This window comes from Schistocerca nitens, chromosome 4, assembly GCF_023898315.1.
Source record: "Schistocerca nitens isolate TAMUIC-IGC-003100 chromosome 4, iqSchNite1.1, whole genome shotgun sequence".
NCBI lineage: Eukaryota > Metazoa > Arthropoda > Insecta > Orthoptera > Acrididae > Schistocerca > Schistocerca nitens.
Window position 1 is genome coordinate 933,706,589 of NC_064617.1, and position 22,125 is coordinate 933,728,713.

Below are 22,125 nucleotides of genomic sequence, written 5' to 3' on the forward strand. Positions count from 1 at the left end.
GGAGAGAAGAGAACCACTTGCATGAATATCAAGAGCTCAGATGGAAACCCAGTTCTAAGCAAAGAAGGGAAAGCAGAAAGGTGGAAGGAGTATATAGAGGTTCTATACAGGGGCGATGTTGTTGAGGACAATATTATGGAAATGGAAGAGGATGTAGATGAAGATGAAATGGGAGACATGATACTACGTGAAGAGTTTGACAGAGCACTGAAAGACCTAAGTCAAAACAAGGCCCCGGGAGTAGACAGTATTCCATTAGAACTACTGACAGCCTTGGGAGAGCCAGTCCTGACAAAACTCTACCATCTGGTGAGCAAGATGTATGAGACAGGCGAAATTCCCTCAGGCTTCAAGAAGAATATATTAATTTCAAGCCCAAAGAAAGCAGGTGTTGACAGATGTGAAAATTACCGAACTACCAGTTTAGTAAGTCACAGCTGCAAAATACTAACACGAATTCTTTACAGATGAATGGAAAAACTGGTAGAAGTTGACCTGGGGGAAGATCAGTTTGGATTCCATAGAAATGTTGGAACACGTGAGGCAATACTGACCCTACGACTTATCTTAGAAGAAATATTAAGGAAAGGCAAACCTACGTTTCTAGCATTTGTAGACTTAGAGAAAGCTTTTGTCAATGTTGACTGGAATACTCTCTTTCAAATTCTAAAGGTGGTAGGGGTAAAATACAGGGAGCGTAAGGCTATTTACAATTTGGACAGAAACCAGATGGCAGTTATAAGAGTCGAGGGGCATGAAAGGGAAGCAGTGCTTGGGAAGGGAGTGAGACATTGTTGTAGCCTATCCCCGGTGTTATTCAATCTGTATATTGAGCAAGCAGTAAAGGAAACAAAAGAAAAATTCGGCACAGGAATTAAAATCCATGAAGAAGAAATAAAAACTATGAGGTTCGACGATGACATTGTAATTGTGTCAGAGACAGCAAAGGACTTGGAAGAGCAGTTGAACGGAATGGACAGTGTCTTGAAAGAAGGGTATAAGATGAACATAAACAAAAACAAAACAAGGATAATGGAATGTAGTCGAATTAAGTCGGGTGATGTTGGGGGAATTAGATTAGGAAATGAGACACGTAAAGTGGTAAAAGTGTTTTGCTATTTGGGGAGCAAAATTACTGATGATGGTCGAAGTGGAGAGGATATCAAATGTAGGCTGGCAATGGCAAGAAAAGCGTTTCTGAAGAAGAGAAATTTGTTAACATCGAGTATAGATTTAAGTGTCAGGAAGTCGTTTCTGAAAGTATTTGTGTGGAGTGTAGCCATGTATGGAAGTGAAACATGGACGATATATAGTTTAGACAAGAAGAGAATAGAAGCTTTCGAAATGTGGTGCTATAGAAGAATGCTGAAGATTAGATGGGTCGATCACATAACTAATGAAGAGGTATTGAATAGAATTGGGAAGAAGAGGAGTTTGTGGCACAACTTGACCAGAAGAAGGGATCGGTTGGTAGGACATGTTCTGAGGCATCAAGGGATCACCAATGTAGTACTGGAGGGCAGCGTGGAGGGTAAAAATCGTAGAGGGAGACGAAGAGATAAATACACTAAGCAGATTCAGAAGGATGTAGGCTGCAGTAGGTACTGGGAGATGAAGAAGCTTGCACAGGATAGAGTAGCATGGAGAGCTGCATCAAACCAGTCTCAAGACTGAAGACCACAACAACAACAACCTGTTTATAACATCTGTGTTTCTCTATGGGTTTCTCATGGTACTAACTCAAAGCCATAGATTACTGTACATTGTTTTTGTTTTTCAAAACGCCGTATTAGGTCCTTTATAGGAGAAAGCGACACACAGATCATCTTTCATGTCACACTACAACATCGGAATGTTCTATGAGCAATGATAAGAACAATTTTACTTCACTTTGTTAAATTCGTTTTGTGACATATTTTGAGATTTCACATGGTCTACTGTTTGTTTCTGAGAATATAACAAACTGAGTCCTTAGTCATTCGCAGTCAGATTCTTTACCTGTTGTAGGTACACTGTGTAAAGTGACCCATCCAGGCAAAGATGCAGCCATCCTTTGCAGATGGTAACCTATGCTGTTATAATTTGTAATCGCCAGAAATGAATCATTGTCTGCCACAGTTATTTTTTCTCATGCTATACTTTTAATAGTTGCACATAAGTACTGAACAGATTTTCTAATATTTGGAAACTGTGAAGTCTCTGCCTAGTTGTTAGCACACTAAATTCACTTATAGAGAAATTCAAAGTCTAGAACTGTAAATTTAGGAGTTCCTTTTACACTTTGTGAACATATTTTCCACCCTTCTTTTTGATCTGGGTTTGGATTGACACTGGCGAAGCTAAATATATATATTTTTTAATTTTTTTGCTTTGTATTGATTTTTTTCGTTTTCGAAGTTCTTTTATCATTGTTGTATTTTTCCCCATTCTGCGATTAGTAATTCGTTTTTGTATGGTGATTTTCAGAACAGGGTACGACACACAATGGTACCTTGCAAGTTTTACATGCGTACGTGCTTTCTCGAAGCACTTTCCGTTTGCAGTGGACAATGCATCTGCATTTTAGCGTTCTTTTCTTGGAATGCTCACTTGTTATAATGTTTGGAAAACGCCTTTCCCCAAACCTTAGAGGATTATCATCAGAACACCTTCCCCTGCCAGGTTTTCTGCGCTTTGATACATACATTTCAGTAAGTTCCCTTACCAGCGGCGAAACTCTGCTATCGACATTTTACAACGTGTCAGTGAAGATGACACGGCGGTCGGATGGTCCCACCGTGGCCTGAAGACGGAGTGCTTTAAATTAATAAACAATTTATGGCAATTATTTATTTATTAAAGTGTACTAGTTGTACATGTAATGTTGAATTAATTTAGATATTTGTAGTCCACAGCATTATATATATATATATATATATATATATATATATATATATATATATATGTGTGTGTGTGTGTGTGTGTGTCTATATGTAATTTTTAACTTTCTGTGTCATTTATTGACCTGTCCTATATCTTTATAAGATGTCACAGGACCAAAACTAAATAAATAAATATTATTATTATTATTATCGTTATTATTACTTTTGATTGTTATAGAATATGTACAGCATTTCATTAAAACTTGATATGTGCAAACTCATGATGTACTAACCGTACAGAAATGGCAAAAAAGTTAATGCACAGTTTACTGCACTTCGTGTATACTGACATTTCTGAAAAGCATATTGTGACGTAGAAAATATCATTTTTCTTTAAAATGTCAGACTTTTGTATAACTTTTTCTAAAATTTTAGAGAAACCTGGTAACAAAGAGATTAGTGTATAAGTCTTAACGTCTGTCTTATCTCCATTCTTGAACAGCGGTATCAACTTCAGCGCCTTTACTTTTTCGCGAATATATTCCTGAAGGCATGTAAGAGTCACAAAATACGCTTTAAACAAACTTCGTACTTTGTTTTTCGTTTGTCTAGTTTCCGTTCACCTGAAGATGTACGTGAATTCTCATTCAGATCTATCATAGATAACATTTATAGCAAGTAGAGATTACTGCCAAAAACGGAACGATTCGATACCAACGATTTGCAACGTCTGAGAAACCCGCCAATGGAGTGTTGTGCTTGTGTGAGCGGTGTTCGGATGTTTGTGACTTAGGTTTAAATGTTTATCAATATCCAGTGACAGTTATTTGTTTAAATTTTATGTTGCCGTGTTAATAGCCAAAGAAAGTAAGTCAACAGTTTGAATTTGGAACATATCTTTCTTCCTCATCGTTTCCAGTCGCACTAAATAAAAGAATAGCATTTCACATATGAAGACAAGTAAGGTAATGGTCAGTAGCTCAAGCTTCGAAAAGTGCCCCAAACTCGACGATTTGGTGCCGCCCGTCTTCAGGTTAAGACAGTGATGCATACGAAGCCTTATAGTTATTTGAAGACTGACACTATCGTTCAGTAGTTTTGTTTGTGTTACAGTAAAGATTTGCTTCAGTCTCTTTTGTAAAGCTCGCCCAATCCAATTTTAGCACAGAAATTGTGAATGCTGTGGCAAATTGTCATTTTGTTACAGTACCAACGTTCGCAGATGGAGAAAACGTAGAATAAGTTTTCCATAGCATATGTGGTGTTATCGAGCAACTCGTTGAAAATTGTAAATTAGTAAATGTCTTTCATAATATGCCTTTACTTGAATGGTACGGCAGAAATAGCCACTGTTTTGATTTAGTCGTTTTATTTTCTGTTTTTCAAAATCCTTATGTTGGAAGGTAACTCAGGTGTCATATTGACAAGACAGGGTTGCTGAATGTTGTTAACCATAGGGACAAAAAAGTTGTGTCTGTAAATATGGCAATTTGTTTATGTTGACAATGTTGTAATGGTACTTTTTCTTCTACAGGCCATGTCCAAAGTGAAGATTTCAGCAGAATGGAAGAAACGTGTGAAATCGGAGTACATGAGATTGCGTCAGATGAAACGTTTCAAACGTGCAGATGAAGTTAAAGTTGCTTGGAATCAGAACCGAAAACAGATGAACGGTATGTAAACAGAGGAATACTATGTGTTGTGGTTAACTAGAAATTGATGTGTCTTCATTGGCAGAAGACAAAAATTTGTAGGTGCACAAGAGAAATAGCAGCTATATTTAACTGAGCTCTGCAGTGTACATGCACAGTAAACAGGAGACTGCTAAGCACCAACTGTTTTGTTCACAGTTAGGACACTGGTGTATGTGGTATAGAGTGAGAGGGTTTGTGTGTGTGTAAATGCTATTTAAAATTTTTTGTTCGACGTTTAGGTTAAAGTAATTTCCATAGAACAATTCTGATTAATTTACGTTGTGTTGTATTCATTTAAGTGGATTTTCATCCTTTTGAAGTACTTTGTCACACCCGGTGATAGGATTGCGGGTATAAAACAACATATTCCCAGTGCCACTGTAACTTTGAATACAGCTTCAGGAGACACTCATAGCCAAAGTATTAGACCACCTAGTTTTTCAAACATATCAGAAGAGAAAAGAATGGACAGCCAACCACATCTTATGTTAAGTGAAAATAAGGTACTTTAAGAAGACTGTAAAATAGCTAATGATACCACAAAAAGCCATCAAGAAGAAGAAGGAGGAGCAGAGGAAGAACAGATAAATGAAAATAAGCGACCTTTCCAACTTCAGAGTAATTTGGTAGTATATTCAACATAGGATTGTAAAGGCTGTAACTCATAATACATTGAAATGCCATTGCAAAATTCATTGAAAGTAACAGAAACTTGTAGATAAATCAGAGCATTTAAAACTGTGGAGCAGTTAAATTATAGACTTGGTTATTGATAAATGACCATTGAACAATGATGCTGGTGATCACATGGGGGGTCCACTAATCTGAAGTCATATCATAAACTGGTTTGTGAAACAGTTGGTCAAACACTGCAATGGGTTGTCAATAGGTGCACTTAGTGACTAGTAGAAAAATGTGTAAGCCAGTGGGCGCACGTATAAGCGACAGCTGCTGCAGCCGATGGTAATAATGTACTAGATACCAAGGAACCATCCTTTAATGTGATGTAATACTGTCAGTGATCATGTGTAGCATTTACTTCTCATTAGCAGGATGTAGGGAGCTTTTTAGGATTTTGCCTGTATGTGGACTAATTCACTATAGGGCTGTGAATTTCGCTGTACAAGATTTTCAGCTACGTGTGTGAATTTATTTGCAATTTTTCTAGACTATGATAGTACAGTTGTCCTTTCAGTGAGGTTATTTTCGAATTCTGCTGTTTCCCTCCTTAAAAACAACAGTTCTACATGTCTCTCTCTCTCTCTCTCTCTCTCTCTCTCTCTCTCTCTCTCTCTCTCTCTCTCGTTTGCTATCCATTTTGTTCTGTTTTATAAGCCTGCTGATAATTTTCAGGTCATCAAAAAGTAGTAGCACCATGCTCTGACCATGTTGTACCTGTGCAAGTTCTAACAGTGGAATTACGGAAGCGTCCGATCCCGCCCATCTGCTTTGACCCATGACGTCACAAATATGGCGGAAATGACCATAAACCACGATTCCAATATGGCGCATAAAAAGTCTATACGTACACATTATGAGGACGAAAATACATCGAAAAACAAACACACACACTTTCCACAAAAAGCCTAATGACACTAATGGGACAAGCATGGGAAATTAGGTGTTTTTGGGTGGGGGCAAACTAAAAATAAACATATTTAGACACCCACCCCCATACAAAACCACACAAAACGACGAAAAAAACCGACATCATAAAACTCCCCAATATCATCTGGAATCGGTCACTTCTCTTGGCCTATATAGCTCAACAGCTGCTCCCCATCCCATAAATTAAGATCAAACACTTCCCTTGGGCTATATGGCACAAAAACATCTCCCGATTCCAATATCAACATACACAGCCACACATTGGGATAGAACACTTCCCTTGACCTGCACACTGTTAATTTTATCCGTCATATCCATTCCTGAACAAAAAAAACAACCAATTAATTTTACTAAAATTACCACACGATCTACAGCGAACAACACTAAATTAACCTTCACACAAAATCGTTAACTCACTGAAACGAATTCCACTACAAACACAGCCAACACTCGAGCAATTCTGGATAATGAGCAAAAGCAAACTGAGCCCATTACACCACACAAACAAAAACCCTGAACATACCACCAGAGAGCACAACAAACCACAACACGACGACATCTACAAACACGCCACACTCACAAGCCAAACTCCGCACCGTCATGACGTCACACATGACAACACCCGTACGTCACGGGTCAAAGCCGACGCGTGGGATCGGACGCTTCTGTCGACCCCTAACAGTTATTTAGACTGGTTGTGGATGATTTTGTTACATTTCAAATATTAGATATGAGAGTTTTAGTTTGTTTTACTGTGGATAGATATTGTAAGTAAAGGTCCGTATAATGGATTTGATAACAATTTGGATGTGTGTTCGCTTTTGATACCGCAGGCTTCGAGTTAGCAGGTCAACTGAAATGTACAGTGTCAGGTTTTTAACTATATTTGGGTCCTAGTATTGAGAGCTTAGTTTTGAGCTATATAGGTAAAGTGGAATTTGTGAAAATGGGTTTTTTTCTGATGTTGAGGACTTTGTTTTTAGCTGACTATGGAAGACCAATGGTTTTCATTTTTTGGTTGTGTTGAATGTTAAGAGCTTTTGAATGGTGTCGATATTCTTGTTGTCGTTTGTTTAGTTTCTTCCCATCCAGAACCTTCTACTTCACACAGTTGACCTATTAGCTTCATTTTATTGCTGGTGTTAATTATTTCATGTGAGTCTAATGAGGGGTATCTTGGTCACCATGTAGTGCACCATTGCCATCTTGAGGAAGTTATGGGTCAAAGCAGACAGGCGGAATTGCAACGTTTAGTAGTCCTAAATAAAAAATTAAATTTCCAACAATTAACAACATGGTGAACTAACAGTTTCAAAACTGAAAACAAATTATTAACCAGAAACTCACTTGACAAGCCAACAAAAACGAACTTCCAGAGCACATAGTAAAAGTAAGTCCAATGCCTTACTAACATCACTTACATACAATTCACAAACATAAACATTCTGACCTAGAAAGCACCATCATAGGTGACAAAATTCCATCAAACATGATGCATTCCAAATACGCTTCGCAAACATGACATCATGTAACACAACATAACTAAGTTAAGAGTCAAATTCTACAGGTGGTACTGCAAATTTGGTTTGTTTGTTATAGTTACGGATCACACAGTGAAATTGATGAGTGATATTATGTTGCTGTTATGGGCAAAGATATGGCCTCTACAATTAAATTTCTTCAGTTATATGGCCTCATGGTGGCACGGGTGAAGTGTTGCTTGCAGTGTGGTGAAGTAATGGAACTGGCTGAAGTTGCTGAGTCTTGAACCAGCATAATATCTTGAGATTTTATTTCATATGTTTGAGGTTTAAAAAACACCCATTGTTATTCTTAATTTCATTCATATTTTGTATTCAGGTTTCTATGTACGATGTTTATCGTAATGACTGTGTAAATCTTGTATGTTTTGAAATGATCTTGACAACTGGTGTCGGTATCATGACTATATGGGTGTTAAATACAAATATAACTACAAAGGGATTACAGAAAGTGTCCAGTATTTGATAACATACTGATCTGCTATCAAATAATTTGTAAAACTGGGAATCTGTAGGGAAAATTTGTACTCTGTTTCTATATGTTATGTGATTGTGTACAATAATGACCAAATTAAAGTTCTTTACTATTTAGATATACTTATCGCTGAACAGAAGCGCTGGCAAGAAAGCAAAGCCATATGGGTTGTTTTGGCTGAAGCACCACCTCATGCAAACTGTATGAAAAAAGCAGAAGTAGTTTGCTGTGATGGAGAAGTACAAAATAGTCCTGTCAAGATTATAAATGCTGTTACACCTATTCCAACTATGTACACATGGGCTCCCATACAGCAGAATTTCATGGTAAGTCACATCATAAACGTAATGGTCTAAAACTGTATATGCATTAGTGGCTGTTACTTTTTATGTTTCACTTCTCATTATTTTTAAGTAGATGTAACTGTTTTACTATATATGTGCAGTGTCTGTGTTGTTGGACGTGTTCGACAGAACAGACACCATTGTTTTTGATAAAAACAGTGGCTGTAAACACCAATATTTCAAGGGAGGTACTGACATCAGCCGCAATTAGACATTGAAATAATGTGGTGGCAAAGGTTGAAAATTCATGCTGCACCAGGACTCGAACCTGGATTTCCTGCTTTAAGCAAGTGGTCACGTTAACCCCTTTGGCTATCTGAGCATGCTCTCCATCCAACCCAAATTCTTAACTTATCATGCGCTATAAAGTGGCTTTCCTATCTACTTACCTCATTTACTAAATTTTTCCTATATTCTCGCAAGAGGTTCAGATCCTTTCGCACAGTTGCACTGAGGGTATAATAGCAGTGAAGCTTACAGATGTACTATATATGTGTTGTGTCTGTTCTTTTGGGTATTGCTGCGAGCAAATGAGGTAAGTGGACAGGTCTGCTTCTTTATAATGTGCAGTAAGGTGAGCATTTGAGTCATACAGAGAACAGGTTTGGGTGACTGAAGTGGTTGAGGCGACTGCTTGCATAAGTTGTAAATCACAGTCCAGGCTCCAGTCCAGTACAAATTTTCAACTTTTTTGCCTCTGAATTATTTCAGTGCCCAATTGCGGCTTATGTTGGTACCTCCCTCAAAATGCTATTAGCTGTTTTAATTAAGATAGGGTGATGTTATGTTAAAACATGTACATAAAAATATAATGGTCACACACACACACACACACACGTAACTCTCAGAGTTAACTCTAGACATATTCTTAGTTGAATATGAGGTAAACCAATGATTCTTCGCCCCTTAGCTCTAGACTTATTCTTAGTTGAATAAGAGATAAACCAATGATTCTTCACCCCTTCAAATTTTTTACCATGCCACTTTCATGAAAATAATGTAGTGTAGGGCAGAGTATGAAAAATATGCTTGATTTTATGCCATCGTTTAAATGTTTTATGTTCCCAAACTCTTTTCCCTGTCCAGCAAGAGTATCTTGAAGTGAAACTTCCTAGCACGAATCTGGATTTATTTATTTGTTATTGCGTACAATTTTGACACCAACCTCCTGGAATCTAATGCGAGTTGTATTTTACGTAGCTAACAGAAAGTTGTGTTTAACTTTTATTAACATTCACTTCAAGATTTATGATTTAAACATTTTCAGTAGCTAGTAAAATTATTTATAAAGGAAATAGAAAATGTATAAAATGTTAAATGAAAAGTAAAAACACCAAAACCCCTAACCTGGGATACTACACTTGTTAATCATCTACCACCACAACAGATGGCCTAGTGGCATTTCATAATCTTAACCACATGGGAAACATCAGGGTTGCAGAAGATATTTTGTTCAGGAATCACCTTTTCTGGAATTCTGTATCTGTGTAGTTTAGGGATGCTCAACATTGAGATTATCAGCACCCATACATTCTTGACCCATGCTACCAGTACTTACTTGTATGCGAATGAGTCCATGATCTTTGTTTTGCTTTTGTTGATGTTCATCTTATACCCTCCTATCAAGACACTGTCAATTCCGTTCAACTGCTCTTCCAAGTCCTTTGCTGTCTCTGACAGAATTACAATGTCATCGGCAAACCTCAACATTTTTATTTCTTCTCCATGGATTTTAATACCTACACCAATTTTTTTTTTTGTTTTTTTTTTTTTTTGTTTCCTTTACTGCTTGCCCAATATACAGATTGAATAACATCAGGGAGAGGCTACAACCCTGTCTCACTCCTTTCCCAACCACTGCTTCCCTTTCATGCCCCTCGACTCTTATAACTGCCATCTGGTTTCTGTACAAATTGTAAATAGCGTTTCGCTCCCTGTATTTTACCCCTGTCATCTTAAGAATTTGAAAGAGAGTATTCCAGTCAACATTGTCGAAAGCTTTCGGTAAGTCTACAAATGCTAGAAACGTAGGTTTGCCTTTCCTTAATCTATTTTCTAAGATAAGTCGTAGGGTCAGTATTGCCTCACGTGTTCCAACATTTCTGCAGAATCCAAACTGATCTTCCCCAAGGTCGGCTTCTACCAGTTTTTCCATTCGTCTGTAAAGAATTCACGTTAATATTTTGCAGCAGTGACTTATTAAACTGATAATTCGGTAATTTTCATATCTGTCAACACTTGCTTTCTTTGGGATTGGAATTATTATATTCTTCTTGAAGTCTGAGGGTATTTCACCTGTCTCATACATCTTGCTCACCAGATGGCCTTGTTTCAACTTAAGGTCTTTCAGTGCTCTGTCAAACTCTTCACGCAGTATTGTGTCTCCCATTTCATCTTCATCTACATCCTCTTCAATTTCCATAATATTGTCCTCAAGTACATCGCCCTTGTATAGACCCTCTATATACTCCTTCCACCTTTCTGCTTTCCCTTCTTTGATTAGAACTGGGTTGCCATCTGAGCTCTTGATATTCATACAAGTGGCTCTCTTTTCTCCAAAGGTCTCTTTAATTTTCCTGTAGGCAGTATCTATCTTACCCCGAGTGAGATAAGCCTCTACATCCTTACATTTGTCCTCTAGCCATCCCTGCTTAGCCATTTTGCACTTCCTGTCGATCTCATTTTTGAGACGTTTGTATTCCTTTTTGCGTGGTTCATTCACTGCGTTTTTATATTTTCTCCTTTCATCAATTAAATTCAATATTTCTTCTTTTACCCCAGGATTTCTACTAGCACTTGTCTTTTTACCTACTTGATCCTCTGCTGCCTTCACTACTTCATCCCTCAGAGCTACCCATTCTTCTTCTACTGTATTTCTTTCCCCCATTCCTGTCAATTGTTCCCTTATGCTCTCCCTGAAACTCTGTACAATCTCTGGTTCTTTCAGTTTATCCAGGTCCCATCTCCTTAAATTCCCACCTTTTTGCCGTTTCTTCAGTTGTAATCTACAGGTCATAACCAATAGATTGTGGTCAGAGTCCACATCTGCCCCTGGAAATGTCTTACAATTTTAAACCTGGTTCCTAAATCTCTGTCTTACCATTATGTAATCTATCTGATACCTTCTAGTATCTCCAGGATTCTTCCATGCATACAACCTTCTTTTATGATTCTTGAACCAAGTGTTAGCTATGATTAAGTTATGCTCTGTGCAAAATTCTACCAGACGGCTTCCTCTTTCATTTCTCTTCCCCAATCCATATTCACCCACTATGTTTCCTTCTCTCCCTTTTCCTACTCTCGAATTCCAGTCACCCTTGACTATTAAGTTTTCATGTCCCTTCACTATCTGAATAATTTCTTTTATCTCATCATACATTTCTTCAATTTCTTCATCATCTGCAGAGCCAGTTGGCATATAAACTTGTACTACTGTAGTAGGCATGGGCTTCGTGTCTATCTTGGCCACAGTAATGCGTTCACTATGCTGTTTGTAGTAGTTTACCTGCACTCCTATTTTTTTTTATTCATTATTAAACCTACTCCTGCATTACCCCTATTTGATTTTGTGTTTATAACCCTGTATTCACCTGACCAAAAGTCTTGTTCCTAGTGGAACCTAATGGATCAATTGCACCACCCTCCCACAGCCTACTCTTTCTGTAAGACCCATATTGGTCACTTGCATGTTCCTGTTCATTCCACCGTAGTTCCTACATTGTTGGTTACATAGCCACTGCTTCTGTTTGCCCTCTATGTAAAAATTAATTCCTGGGTCAGTGAATCCATGGTGATGTTCCTTCACTCACTCACAGTCTTCACTTCAGCATTATGATTTACAGTTGGGTTTTTCTTAGACTGTAAATAGTTTCTAAGTTCTCTGCCAGGTATATTGTTTGCTACCTCATTCACCAGATGCCAGTTGTCCTTGTCCATCAATTTTTTACTTATTGTACCCATGTCAGTTATTTGCATCCACAAATCTTCGTAGTCTGGACACTTTTATGCAGTATGGTCTGGTGTACCAGTCGCCACATGCACACCTATTTGTTGGACTTTTCTTTAACCTGTATAAATATTCAGGGTATGGTCCAAAGTGGTCCCGTAGTGCAGTAGTTAACATGCAATACTGATGTGCAGAAGGTTGTCGATGTGACTCTAGTCATGTACCATATGTTTTTTAAATCTTTATCAAGTGGACTGTTTATCATTGTTTTCAAATGATTGGCTGAAATGTAGATTTTTGTTTTTAATGTTTTGTTGCATCATTTTCATCATCGTATTGACTTTTTTACTAGCTCTTATTTTTTTCCCATTGTTCTGTTTTCATTTGGGATCACATTGTGTCATATATGACCTACAACCAAGTGCCAACTAGAACTGCTCGTTGGTTGGTATCGTGTCAGCACATGTAGCCAGTGTGGGGGTAGTTTCAGATAACTAATGAAAACAAGAAATTACATTTTGCTTTTAGTGCTGAAACTGTAATTTTTCTGTCTGTACTTATTTCATAGAAGTCAACTTTAATCACCGTGAACAAAGTGAGCATGCAGAATGAGATTTTCACTCTGCAGTGGAGTGTGCGCTGATATGAAACTTCCTGACAGATTGAAACTGTGTGGCGGACCGAGACTCGAACTCGGGACCTTTTGCCTTTCGCGGGCAAGTGCTCTACCAACTGAGTTACCAAAGCATGACTCACGCCCCATCCTCACAGCCTTAATTCCTGTGAAGTTTCGAAGGTAGGAGATGAAGATACTGGCGGAATTAAGGCTGTGAGGATGGGGCATGAGTCGTGATTTGGTAGCTCAGTTGGTAGAGCACTTGCCCGCAGAGGTCCCGAGTTCGAGTCTCGGTCTAGCACACAGTTTTAACCTGCAAGGAAGATTCAAAGTGAGCATGATTAACTTGTCTGCTGCAGGTTGCTGACCACCATTTTCTCAGCTACATTGTTTATCATGAGGTTGCGGTTAGGTTAGGAAATGACAGTAAGTTCAGGACTACAGAAGTGTCTCCTGCCACAGTTCAGTCATTTGTCTCTTAAAACAAACTGATGTTTCTACCATACCTGATGGCAGTTGCTTCCAACACTGCTTCACGTAACATGAACAGCACTTCAGTACTTGTCACCTTTACCCAAGCGGCAGCCGATGTGGCAACACTGTACTGGTAAGCGACAGATGTCAGCTGTCAAATAATTTTAATCAGGCTGTAGTTGCTTCGGAACATATTGTTCTCAATGCCTTTTCTTTGTGGTATCTATGATAGCTGTGTATTTGATTTTGACTGATCTGTATAACAATAATCTAGCTTTTCTCTTCTCATGTTGTAAAGCTCTTTCATAAAATTTGCATAGTTGTACACCATTTTTTTCAGATTTGTAAGCTCTGCACTTCAAGGCAAGCCATAATGTCTAGTAATTTTCTGTACTGGAAAGGCCACATTTTGTGCATTTTGCAAGATCATTGTAAGTGTCTATGCCATGTAGTCTGTGCTCTGGTTAGCATCTAGTATTTGAAGGTCAATTTCTGCACTTCATTTTTCTCAGTAAGTCTTTGTGTTCCTGTCCCATATTCCTCCATTGTAAACCAGGATCTAACAAATGTGTCATCACATTGTGGTCTCTTCCAGTAGCTACCGAGCAAGGTGGCACAGTGATTAGCACACTGGATTCGCATTCAGGAGAACAACAGTCCAAATCTGCGTCCAGCTATCCTGACTTACATTTTCTGCGATGTTCTTAAATCGCTTCAGGCAAATGCCAGGATCTATGAAAGGGCATGCTTGATTTCCTTCCCCCTCCTTCCCTAATCTGAGCTTGTGCTCCGTCTCTAATGACCGTGTTATCAATGGGACATTTAACACTAATCTCCTCCTTTTCCAGTGTCATGCTGAAAGATTCTCCAAAAGTTGATTTTTGTAGCTGTGTACTGATTTGTTGGGAGTTCTGTCAATGTTGGCTGTGGTACCAGCACTGTTTTTAAATATGCCTAGACATCTACCCCATTCAGTACATGGAGGTTTAATGCATCAATTGCTTCCTCTATTTGTATGCCATGCTCATCTGTCACACAACAGTGCCTCACACTACGGTGCCACAGTACAGAATTTATATTATTGTCTACCACTATTATATGTCGTGAATCATGAGCATAAGGAGCCGTATATCTCAGCCTATTGATGTATAGTTCAGTGCTGTGTGAGTATTGCACATAAATGCTCATTAGTGTACCATGTGAAGACTTTCAAGTTATTGACACAACATGTATCTCACAAAGCTGGAATATTTGTATTACGTGATCGGATTTCTGGAAAAGTAATATTGCTGCTTTTGCATGTGGATCACTTACAGTTGTCATTGCATTAATTCGAAACTTAAGAATTTTACTGTGCTTTATGTACCCCTCTTGAATTAAGGGGAGTTTGCTGGGCCTATGCGGGCAATGTTAAATTAGCCTACTTCATGTACCTTTATCTCTGGAACCGATAAAGATAACACTGTAAAATTTTTACAGTTGTCTTATCCGTTTTATTTATGTCTACTGAACCAGAATTAAGAGATGAGGTACAAAAGGTTAGACATACCTGTATTTTCAGTTATGCAATTGTTTTAGAAATAATTGTACACATAATGCCCTAGATGGCCATCTATTCAAGTTATTGCTATGGTTGTGCTTCAGTAGGTACAATATATTATAATGAAATAGGTGCCAAAGTTTCATGTAGCTATCACAAGTAGGTTTTGATATAAAGGAACATAAAGCATAAAAAATGTTATTTTGAGAAAATCACATTTAAAGTATAAACGATAAAAATTGACTTGTAATTTTAAATTAAGTCTCAAAAACAGCCAACAGCATAGTCAGCAGCACCATCTTTGCCAGCTTCCTTCTCCAAAAGCTCCTTTATCTGATTGATCTTCACCACCAAGGTGAACTGAGTTGCACGCTGTGCCCTGGCGAGTCTTATCTTCTCTAATAACTTCAAGCCCTGTAAAGTATGGTAGCCTGGAGTGATGTTAAGATGTTTTAGAACTCTTTTTCTTTCCATATTTCCATCATTAAATGTTAATACAGCATCACTAATTCCCCATTTTGTGTATTGAGGCCTACAAAAACATTTTTGGGCACTCGTGTCCAGCTATTGTCATTGAATGATACATTAGGATTCTGTGTTCGCCCATGTAGGCGCTTTCGGAGGAGGTCTGGGTGAGCTAGGTCCCTATAAATTGATTTTATTGCTTCCATAACAGCTTCAGGAATAGAGTTCTTGTGTTCAAAAGACACTCCTGAAACTTCAGCCTTCCGGCCGGAATTTACACCACGATTCAGGTCCAGGTGAGCAGAGTGCATGTGTCTGTTTTCTGTCATTTGAAAGTTTGTGGAAGTATGTGGCCCAGACGGCTTTTCTCATACTTTCTAAATCATTTCTGTTATTTCTGATGGCCATTCCATGATACTTATGGAGCTGATCTATTGTTTTATCAGTCAGCTGACCTCTAAGTGGCTTGCCATCAGACAGTATGGTGGTGCGAAGAGATTTTCTGAGACGTGTGCCCATCCTCTTTTGCACATGCCCATCACATTCAAATTTCTTTGTCACAATATTTTCATATGGATTTGCTTCAACAACACACTTATACACCTTAGAATCTCCATCCCCAAGGAACTGGGTGTAGCATACACCCCTTTCCTGCAGTGATCTGCTAAACATTTTCATTGCGGCATCAGCTTCTGTTCCTCCGCTAGTTCCTTCATAATTTTTCTGGAAGTTTTCATGTTCATTTTTTCCATTTTTGTCACAGGAGCTATAGCAATGTTTTGTAAGTGCCTCAAAATCAATTACTTTGCCTGTGTCTACACTTGTGATTGTGACAACTGAGTTTTTCAGCGTGTGACCAAGCTTTTGCCATGTCCCATCAAACGCAGCTGGTATATCAATCTTACCTTTGTTCACTTCAACAGCTTCATTTGCTGCAGCCTTCATTGACAGGGAATGGACATATTCAACAGCTTCTCCTATAACTTCAGTATACCTCTGAATTTTTGTAGGTGATGGTGGTAGATTCATAACCGAACAGAAACACTGAGCTGCACTAAGACCTTTTCCGATAGCTCTCATGGCATAGAAAAGTCTAACAAATACCTCATAAAGATTATTCTTGCATTCATTTGATGTTACAAATGACTTTTTGCTGTCACAGCCAGTGCAAATAATTACTATTGTCATAGTCTTATTCTTGCAGAAAAATCTTCTTCAATAATTACTTTTCCGCCACAAATATTACAGCACAATGTGTCTCACAACATCTGAATTAAAAATGTTCATATCACACAAAACATAGCCCAGACCAGAAGTACTATTTTCTAAATTATCGTACATTAATCCTAGTTCCTCAAATTGTTTATGTAATTTAGTTTTACTTGCATTGGGTGAGGTCGCATCTCCCTTGTTCTCTGGTGGCACATAAAGGTTATTTGATTTTACACTGTTTGTGGGTTCCAACTCTTGAACAACACACAGTTTTACACATCTAGTGTGTTGGTTTCCACCAAACTTAAGTTTCTTGAGTAGGCTAGCACTTCAAGGTATGTTTATATTACGTCAAACTGCACCAGATTACGTTGAAAGTCACTGTTTCAATCAAAACAAACAAGCAATTGCCAAGCGACTGCAAAATAGCAGTGTGACTAACACGAGCACCACATGTTTTCTGTCAGAAATGAAAATCACAACCTTCTATAAAATGTAGTTTCCGGGATATTCATATATAAACAGATGTATGTCCGAAATTTGGTGGTCTCTCAGATATGCATGTAAGACTTCAAAATTAAAAATAAAATACTTCTAAATGTCTCACACAGATAATTTATGCACTATTTTGTGCAGGAAAGAGTACATCATATTATAGGGCATGTTTTGTAAAATGTGAAAATTTTCGAATTTTTGCCTGTAAACTCCCCTTAATACAAACCATAGTTTGGAACATGACCTTTAGCCTACCTTTCACAGGAAATGTTCTTGCCATCTGAATTATTTTTCCACTACTTCAGCTGATTGGTACCTCTTAAGAGAGAGAGGATGACAGAGAATGGCTTCACTGCAGTGCTTCATTGGCCTGGTTGTAATTATAGGTTGTTTCTTCAAGGCATCTTCCAGCTTGAGATCCAGGTTACCCAGCCAGTTGTAGGTTACCTACATATGGGGTGCAAATGTGAAAACATAATTAAACATCACAAAAATACTCCTGAAGCAATGAATGCACAAATAAAATGCATAAGGAGACAATCCATTAATTCAGTCGGTCTGAACAGTACCAGTATTGAGTGTTCAGAATTTGATTGAGGAAAAAACAGAACTTGATTGTTACTAAAATTGGTAATCATTTTCAAATGTTAATTTCAGTATGGGAAAAACCTTCACAATACAGAAATCGGAAGGTCATTTTCTGATAGTTTTGTTCGTTGTAATGAAGTATATTTATTTATATATCCTTTTCCATTATACCTTTTAATTTTTATTGGGTTGTATCAGTATTTTAAATGTATATAATATTCACATATTGAATTCTCACATCTTACGTTAAATTGCCAATTTCAATCTTTTGCAGGTGGAAGATGAAACTGTCTTGCATAACATTCCTTACATGGGAGATGAGATTTTGGATCAAGATGGGACATTTATTGAAGAGCTGATAAAAAACTATGATGGCAAAGTTCATGGCGACCGAGAATCAGGATTCATTGACGACACAATTTTTGTGGAGCTTGTTAATGCTTTAGTGCAGTATCAGACCAAAGAGGTAAGATTTTTTTCTTCTACTAAGGCAAATCCCAATGTTCCTTTCGTGCAATAATTACATATTTTGTATTCATGGTGTTATCATATTTATGAGGGGTAACTTTTCAGGAAGCATTTTGTCTGGCTATGGTTTATGCTCTTTAGAGTGGCTGTGGCTCCTAGTACTGACACTGATATAATACTACTTTGTTAAGTAGCTCTTTCTTCATTTAGTTCTAATTTAAATTATTTCATTTTGAGGTTTTTTTAAAATTATGATGTTAGTTTTCAACATTTGTTGGAAAGTTGTCTGCACTGACTGGCACGAAAAATTTATTTTATGTTTTTTAATTTAAATTTCAGTCATTTTATGATACTAATTTAGTATTTTGCAATAAAATATTGTGGTATGGTCCTATCTAGATGTCCAACAATGAAGAAAGACGATTATAAACAAATTAAGTCAGAGTTGCAAAAGTAACATGAATAAATTCACATTTCAAGCAAATTTTGAGGAAGCACATGAAAGTAACACACCTTTGTTTTGATTTTCTGTATTTCACACTTCACAAAATATTACCTCCTCTCATATCAATCACAGCATCCAATCTTTCAGGCATGCTCGTGATTAATACTGCAATGTGTCATGAGGAATCATCTTCCATCCTTTAAGGAAGGCCCCCGACAGGCCTTTTCGCATCTGCTCCCTTACATGTTCAGTGGGTTTAAATCAAGGCTTTGAGCTGGCCAAGCTGTAGCGTGAATCTCCACTTCATCCAAGAATCCATGCAAAATTCTGCTACATGTAGGCAAGCATTGTTGTGCAGTTTTGTAAACCCAACTTCAGTAAATGGACTGGAAGGCACAACATGCTCCAAAATGTATCCAAATATCGATGTGCTGTAAGGCTCCCATGCTACACAATGAACAAATCTGTCCACGCAGTCATGCTGATTCCTGCCCACACCATCATAGAACCATCATGAGAAGATGTCCTGCATTATAATGCGTGAGGAGAATACCATCTGCAGGCCTTATCCATACCCTTTCTCTACCATCAGATGATTGTCGACCAACTACTGACTCATCAGTGAATATCCTCACCAGTGGCTGATATTGATCACAGTTCAGAGGTGCTACACATTGTGGTGGATGATCACCACCAGGGGCTTGCGAGGAACAATCAAACAATGTAATGTAATGTGGGCCAAGCAGCTCGCAGTAATGGGGCGGAACAGCTAGTGTGGTTAAGTCTTTTAGTCCGTTGCATAACCTACTACCAGTTAACTGCTCTACTTACTGTATTAAATCCTGCTTTGTACTGGGATTTTCTTGTTTCCATTATTGGCTTTCATTCAGCACTCTACTTCTGAGGACTTGTCTTTGTTACATATTATGCATTCATAATGGGAGTCGACAAAATAGTGGCATGAGGTCTTACCCTATTGTACTTTCGGGGACACGTTTGCATCTAGTGCCGGTGTTATGTTTCCTGAGTATTTGGAACTTTGACTCCAACATTTCCAACAATAACAGCAACTGTTTGCAGCTCAAGAGGAAAAGATCAACAACAGCTGTTACTGGAACAGCACCACTGCCAGGGGCAATGGCAGCAACAGCGAGAACTCCATGTTGCTTTCGGGCCTGTCTTGGTTGTTGGCGCAGTTGGTAGTCACTCCTGCACCCCCGCTGCCATTCTCTACTTTTGACGAGTCTATAGAGAGCAGGAAGTTTACTGTGGTTATTTTGAACAGCCCTGTTTTGCTTATAGCATTTTTGGTAGGCAGCAAAGTGCTTCCCTCTTATCTTCTAGTTGTACAAAGTGGTACAGAAGTTGCAATCACTCTTGGACCCTAGTGCTTTATCTTTCATTATCCCTGTGTCCTGTTAAATGGGTACTATGACCATCAGAGGTACCTTGTTGTTAGGCTGCAGTGTAGTTAGTGTCATAAACAACATGGACACTATTACGCAGAATGGCTGCTGGACAGGAACCTTGAATCCCTTTTCAAACTGCTTCATGAAAATGGCTTCCACTGCCAGGTGAAAAAGTGCAGTTTCTTCACCCCTAATGTCAAATACCTGGGGCACATTCTTTGTCATAGAGTATCACATGCGTAGGTGCAACAGTGTCAACATGATCACTGATATGGCGATCCCTACTAACCTTAAACAGTTGCAATCATTCCTGGGTAAAATCACATACTATGCCAAGTTTTATTCTCCTAGTGGTGCAAATTGTATACTTCTTGAATCATCTGCACAAGGACATCAAATTTTCGTGGTTGGTTACCTTAAGGACAGTGTCAAGGTGAAACCAGGTCTACCGTTGACACTTCCAGTGCTCACAGTGGACGCATCCCAGTATGGTATTACTATGGTTTTGTCCTGTCAATTTTGGTTGGTTCTGAACAGCCAAATGCCTTCTCCTCCAAAATGTTGATTGCAGTGCTGCTCAACTAGCCATAAACTGAGGAGGAGGCTTTAGCAATCATTTGTGGGGTCAAGAAATTTCATATTGTATTTGTATGGCAAAAATTTCACCTATTGACAGACCACCAACCCTTCAGTTTGTTATTTGGGCATGTTCGATGCTCCTGAAAAGATGCCCAACACACCAATGCAGAGGCCCTCTCCTGCCTCCCCTTCACCCCAACAGAATTCAGTCACCAGGGCCTCCCCTTCACCCCAACATAATTGAGTCACCAGGAAGCTGTCTGTTTTGCCCAAATTTTATCTGTGGTGCAGAATGAATGGCCAGACTATCTTTCCAGCTAGGCCGACCTGACCTTTCCAATTTATTTTGTGTTGCCGTACCACCTCAGTGCCACGAAGGGCCTCTTAATGTTGACCACAAAGGACTTGAATGCCAGATTGTCATTCTGCCCTCACTTTTTCTGTGCATCCTCAAGCTCCTTCGTGCTTCACATTGGCATGTGACACATGAAGGCATTGGTCCTGCAGCATTGATATTGGTATGGCACTGATACTGACATTGAACATGTGTTCCGCTCCTGTTGTATGTTGTGCCTGCTCCATCAATCGCACGGTTCCTGTGTAATGTTTCTCGCCATGGCCATGCCCTGACGGCCCTCGAGGAAGGGCTAACATTGATTTTGGTAGGCCTTTTGAGGGAACTAAGTGTTTGCTGGTAGTGGATGCCCTCTCTAATTTCTTTTATGTGGCAGGGATGCCATCCACTACCAGCCCTGCTACCAACTGAGCCCTCTTGATATTTACCAGCGAGAGAGTGCCGTGCATCCTGGTGTCAAATAAAGGGCTCTAAATTTATGTCATTGCAGTTCCAGGCGTTCTGTCACTGTAACGGTTTCAAACAGTTGACCACCATCCCCTTTCATCCCGCCTGTTCTGGTGGAAAACATTGAAAGCGGGGAAAAAAAGAGCAGTTCTTGTGGGAAATAAGACACTTGCTACAAACTGGATGGAATACTTATTACTCTGGTGGAAGTTGGTATGCTGCACATCATTTCAGAAAGTTTTGAGAGCAGGAACAAAAAATACCTTATGCATCACATTACCACAGAGGCAGCGTTCGAGACTGGAATGCCTGGAAAGGAAGCATTCACGCACCAGTCCGTTCTGGAAAAGATATTTTAATGTGCCACATTGGGAGCGAAGATGGGCTAATGTGAAATGCTGGCTTATTTTTTATTGGGCGAAAGGTAAGTGTAAATTATCGTTCTGAGATGAATTCCAGGCACTTCAAAGAGTAGTTTGGGTGTGTTCTCACAAAATTACATAACAGATCTGCAGTTGTTGTTATATATGGGGAATTTACTGAAGTAGGCTTGCCGGAACACA

At 38.7% G+C, this 22,125-nt stretch overlaps 1 protein-coding gene across 2 annotated transcripts in view; it reads left to right on the forward strand.

Moving 5' to 3' along the window:
- The first annotated feature begins 3,574 nt into the window (after positions 1 to 3,574).
- Positions 3,575 to 22,125, forward strand: part of LOC126253566 (histone-lysine N-methyltransferase E(z)) — a 111,606-nt gene continuing 93,055 nt past the window's right edge. The window contains exons 1-4 of one of the 2 annotated variants that reach the window (XM_049954985.1): positions 3,575 to 3,728; positions 4,396 to 4,534; positions 8,297 to 8,505; positions 18,134 to 18,325. In XM_049954985.1, the coding sequence (XP_049810942.1) occupies positions 4,399 to 4,534; positions 8,297 to 8,505; positions 18,134 to 18,325 (537 nt within the window). In that variant the 5' untranslated portion in view covers positions 3,575 to 3,728; positions 4,396 to 4,398. Of the gene's footprint in view, positions 3,729 to 3,769; positions 3,895 to 4,395; positions 4,535 to 8,296; positions 8,506 to 18,133; positions 18,326 to 22,125 lie in introns of those variants that run through there. The other variant, XM_049954986.1, reaches the window with a different exon arrangement.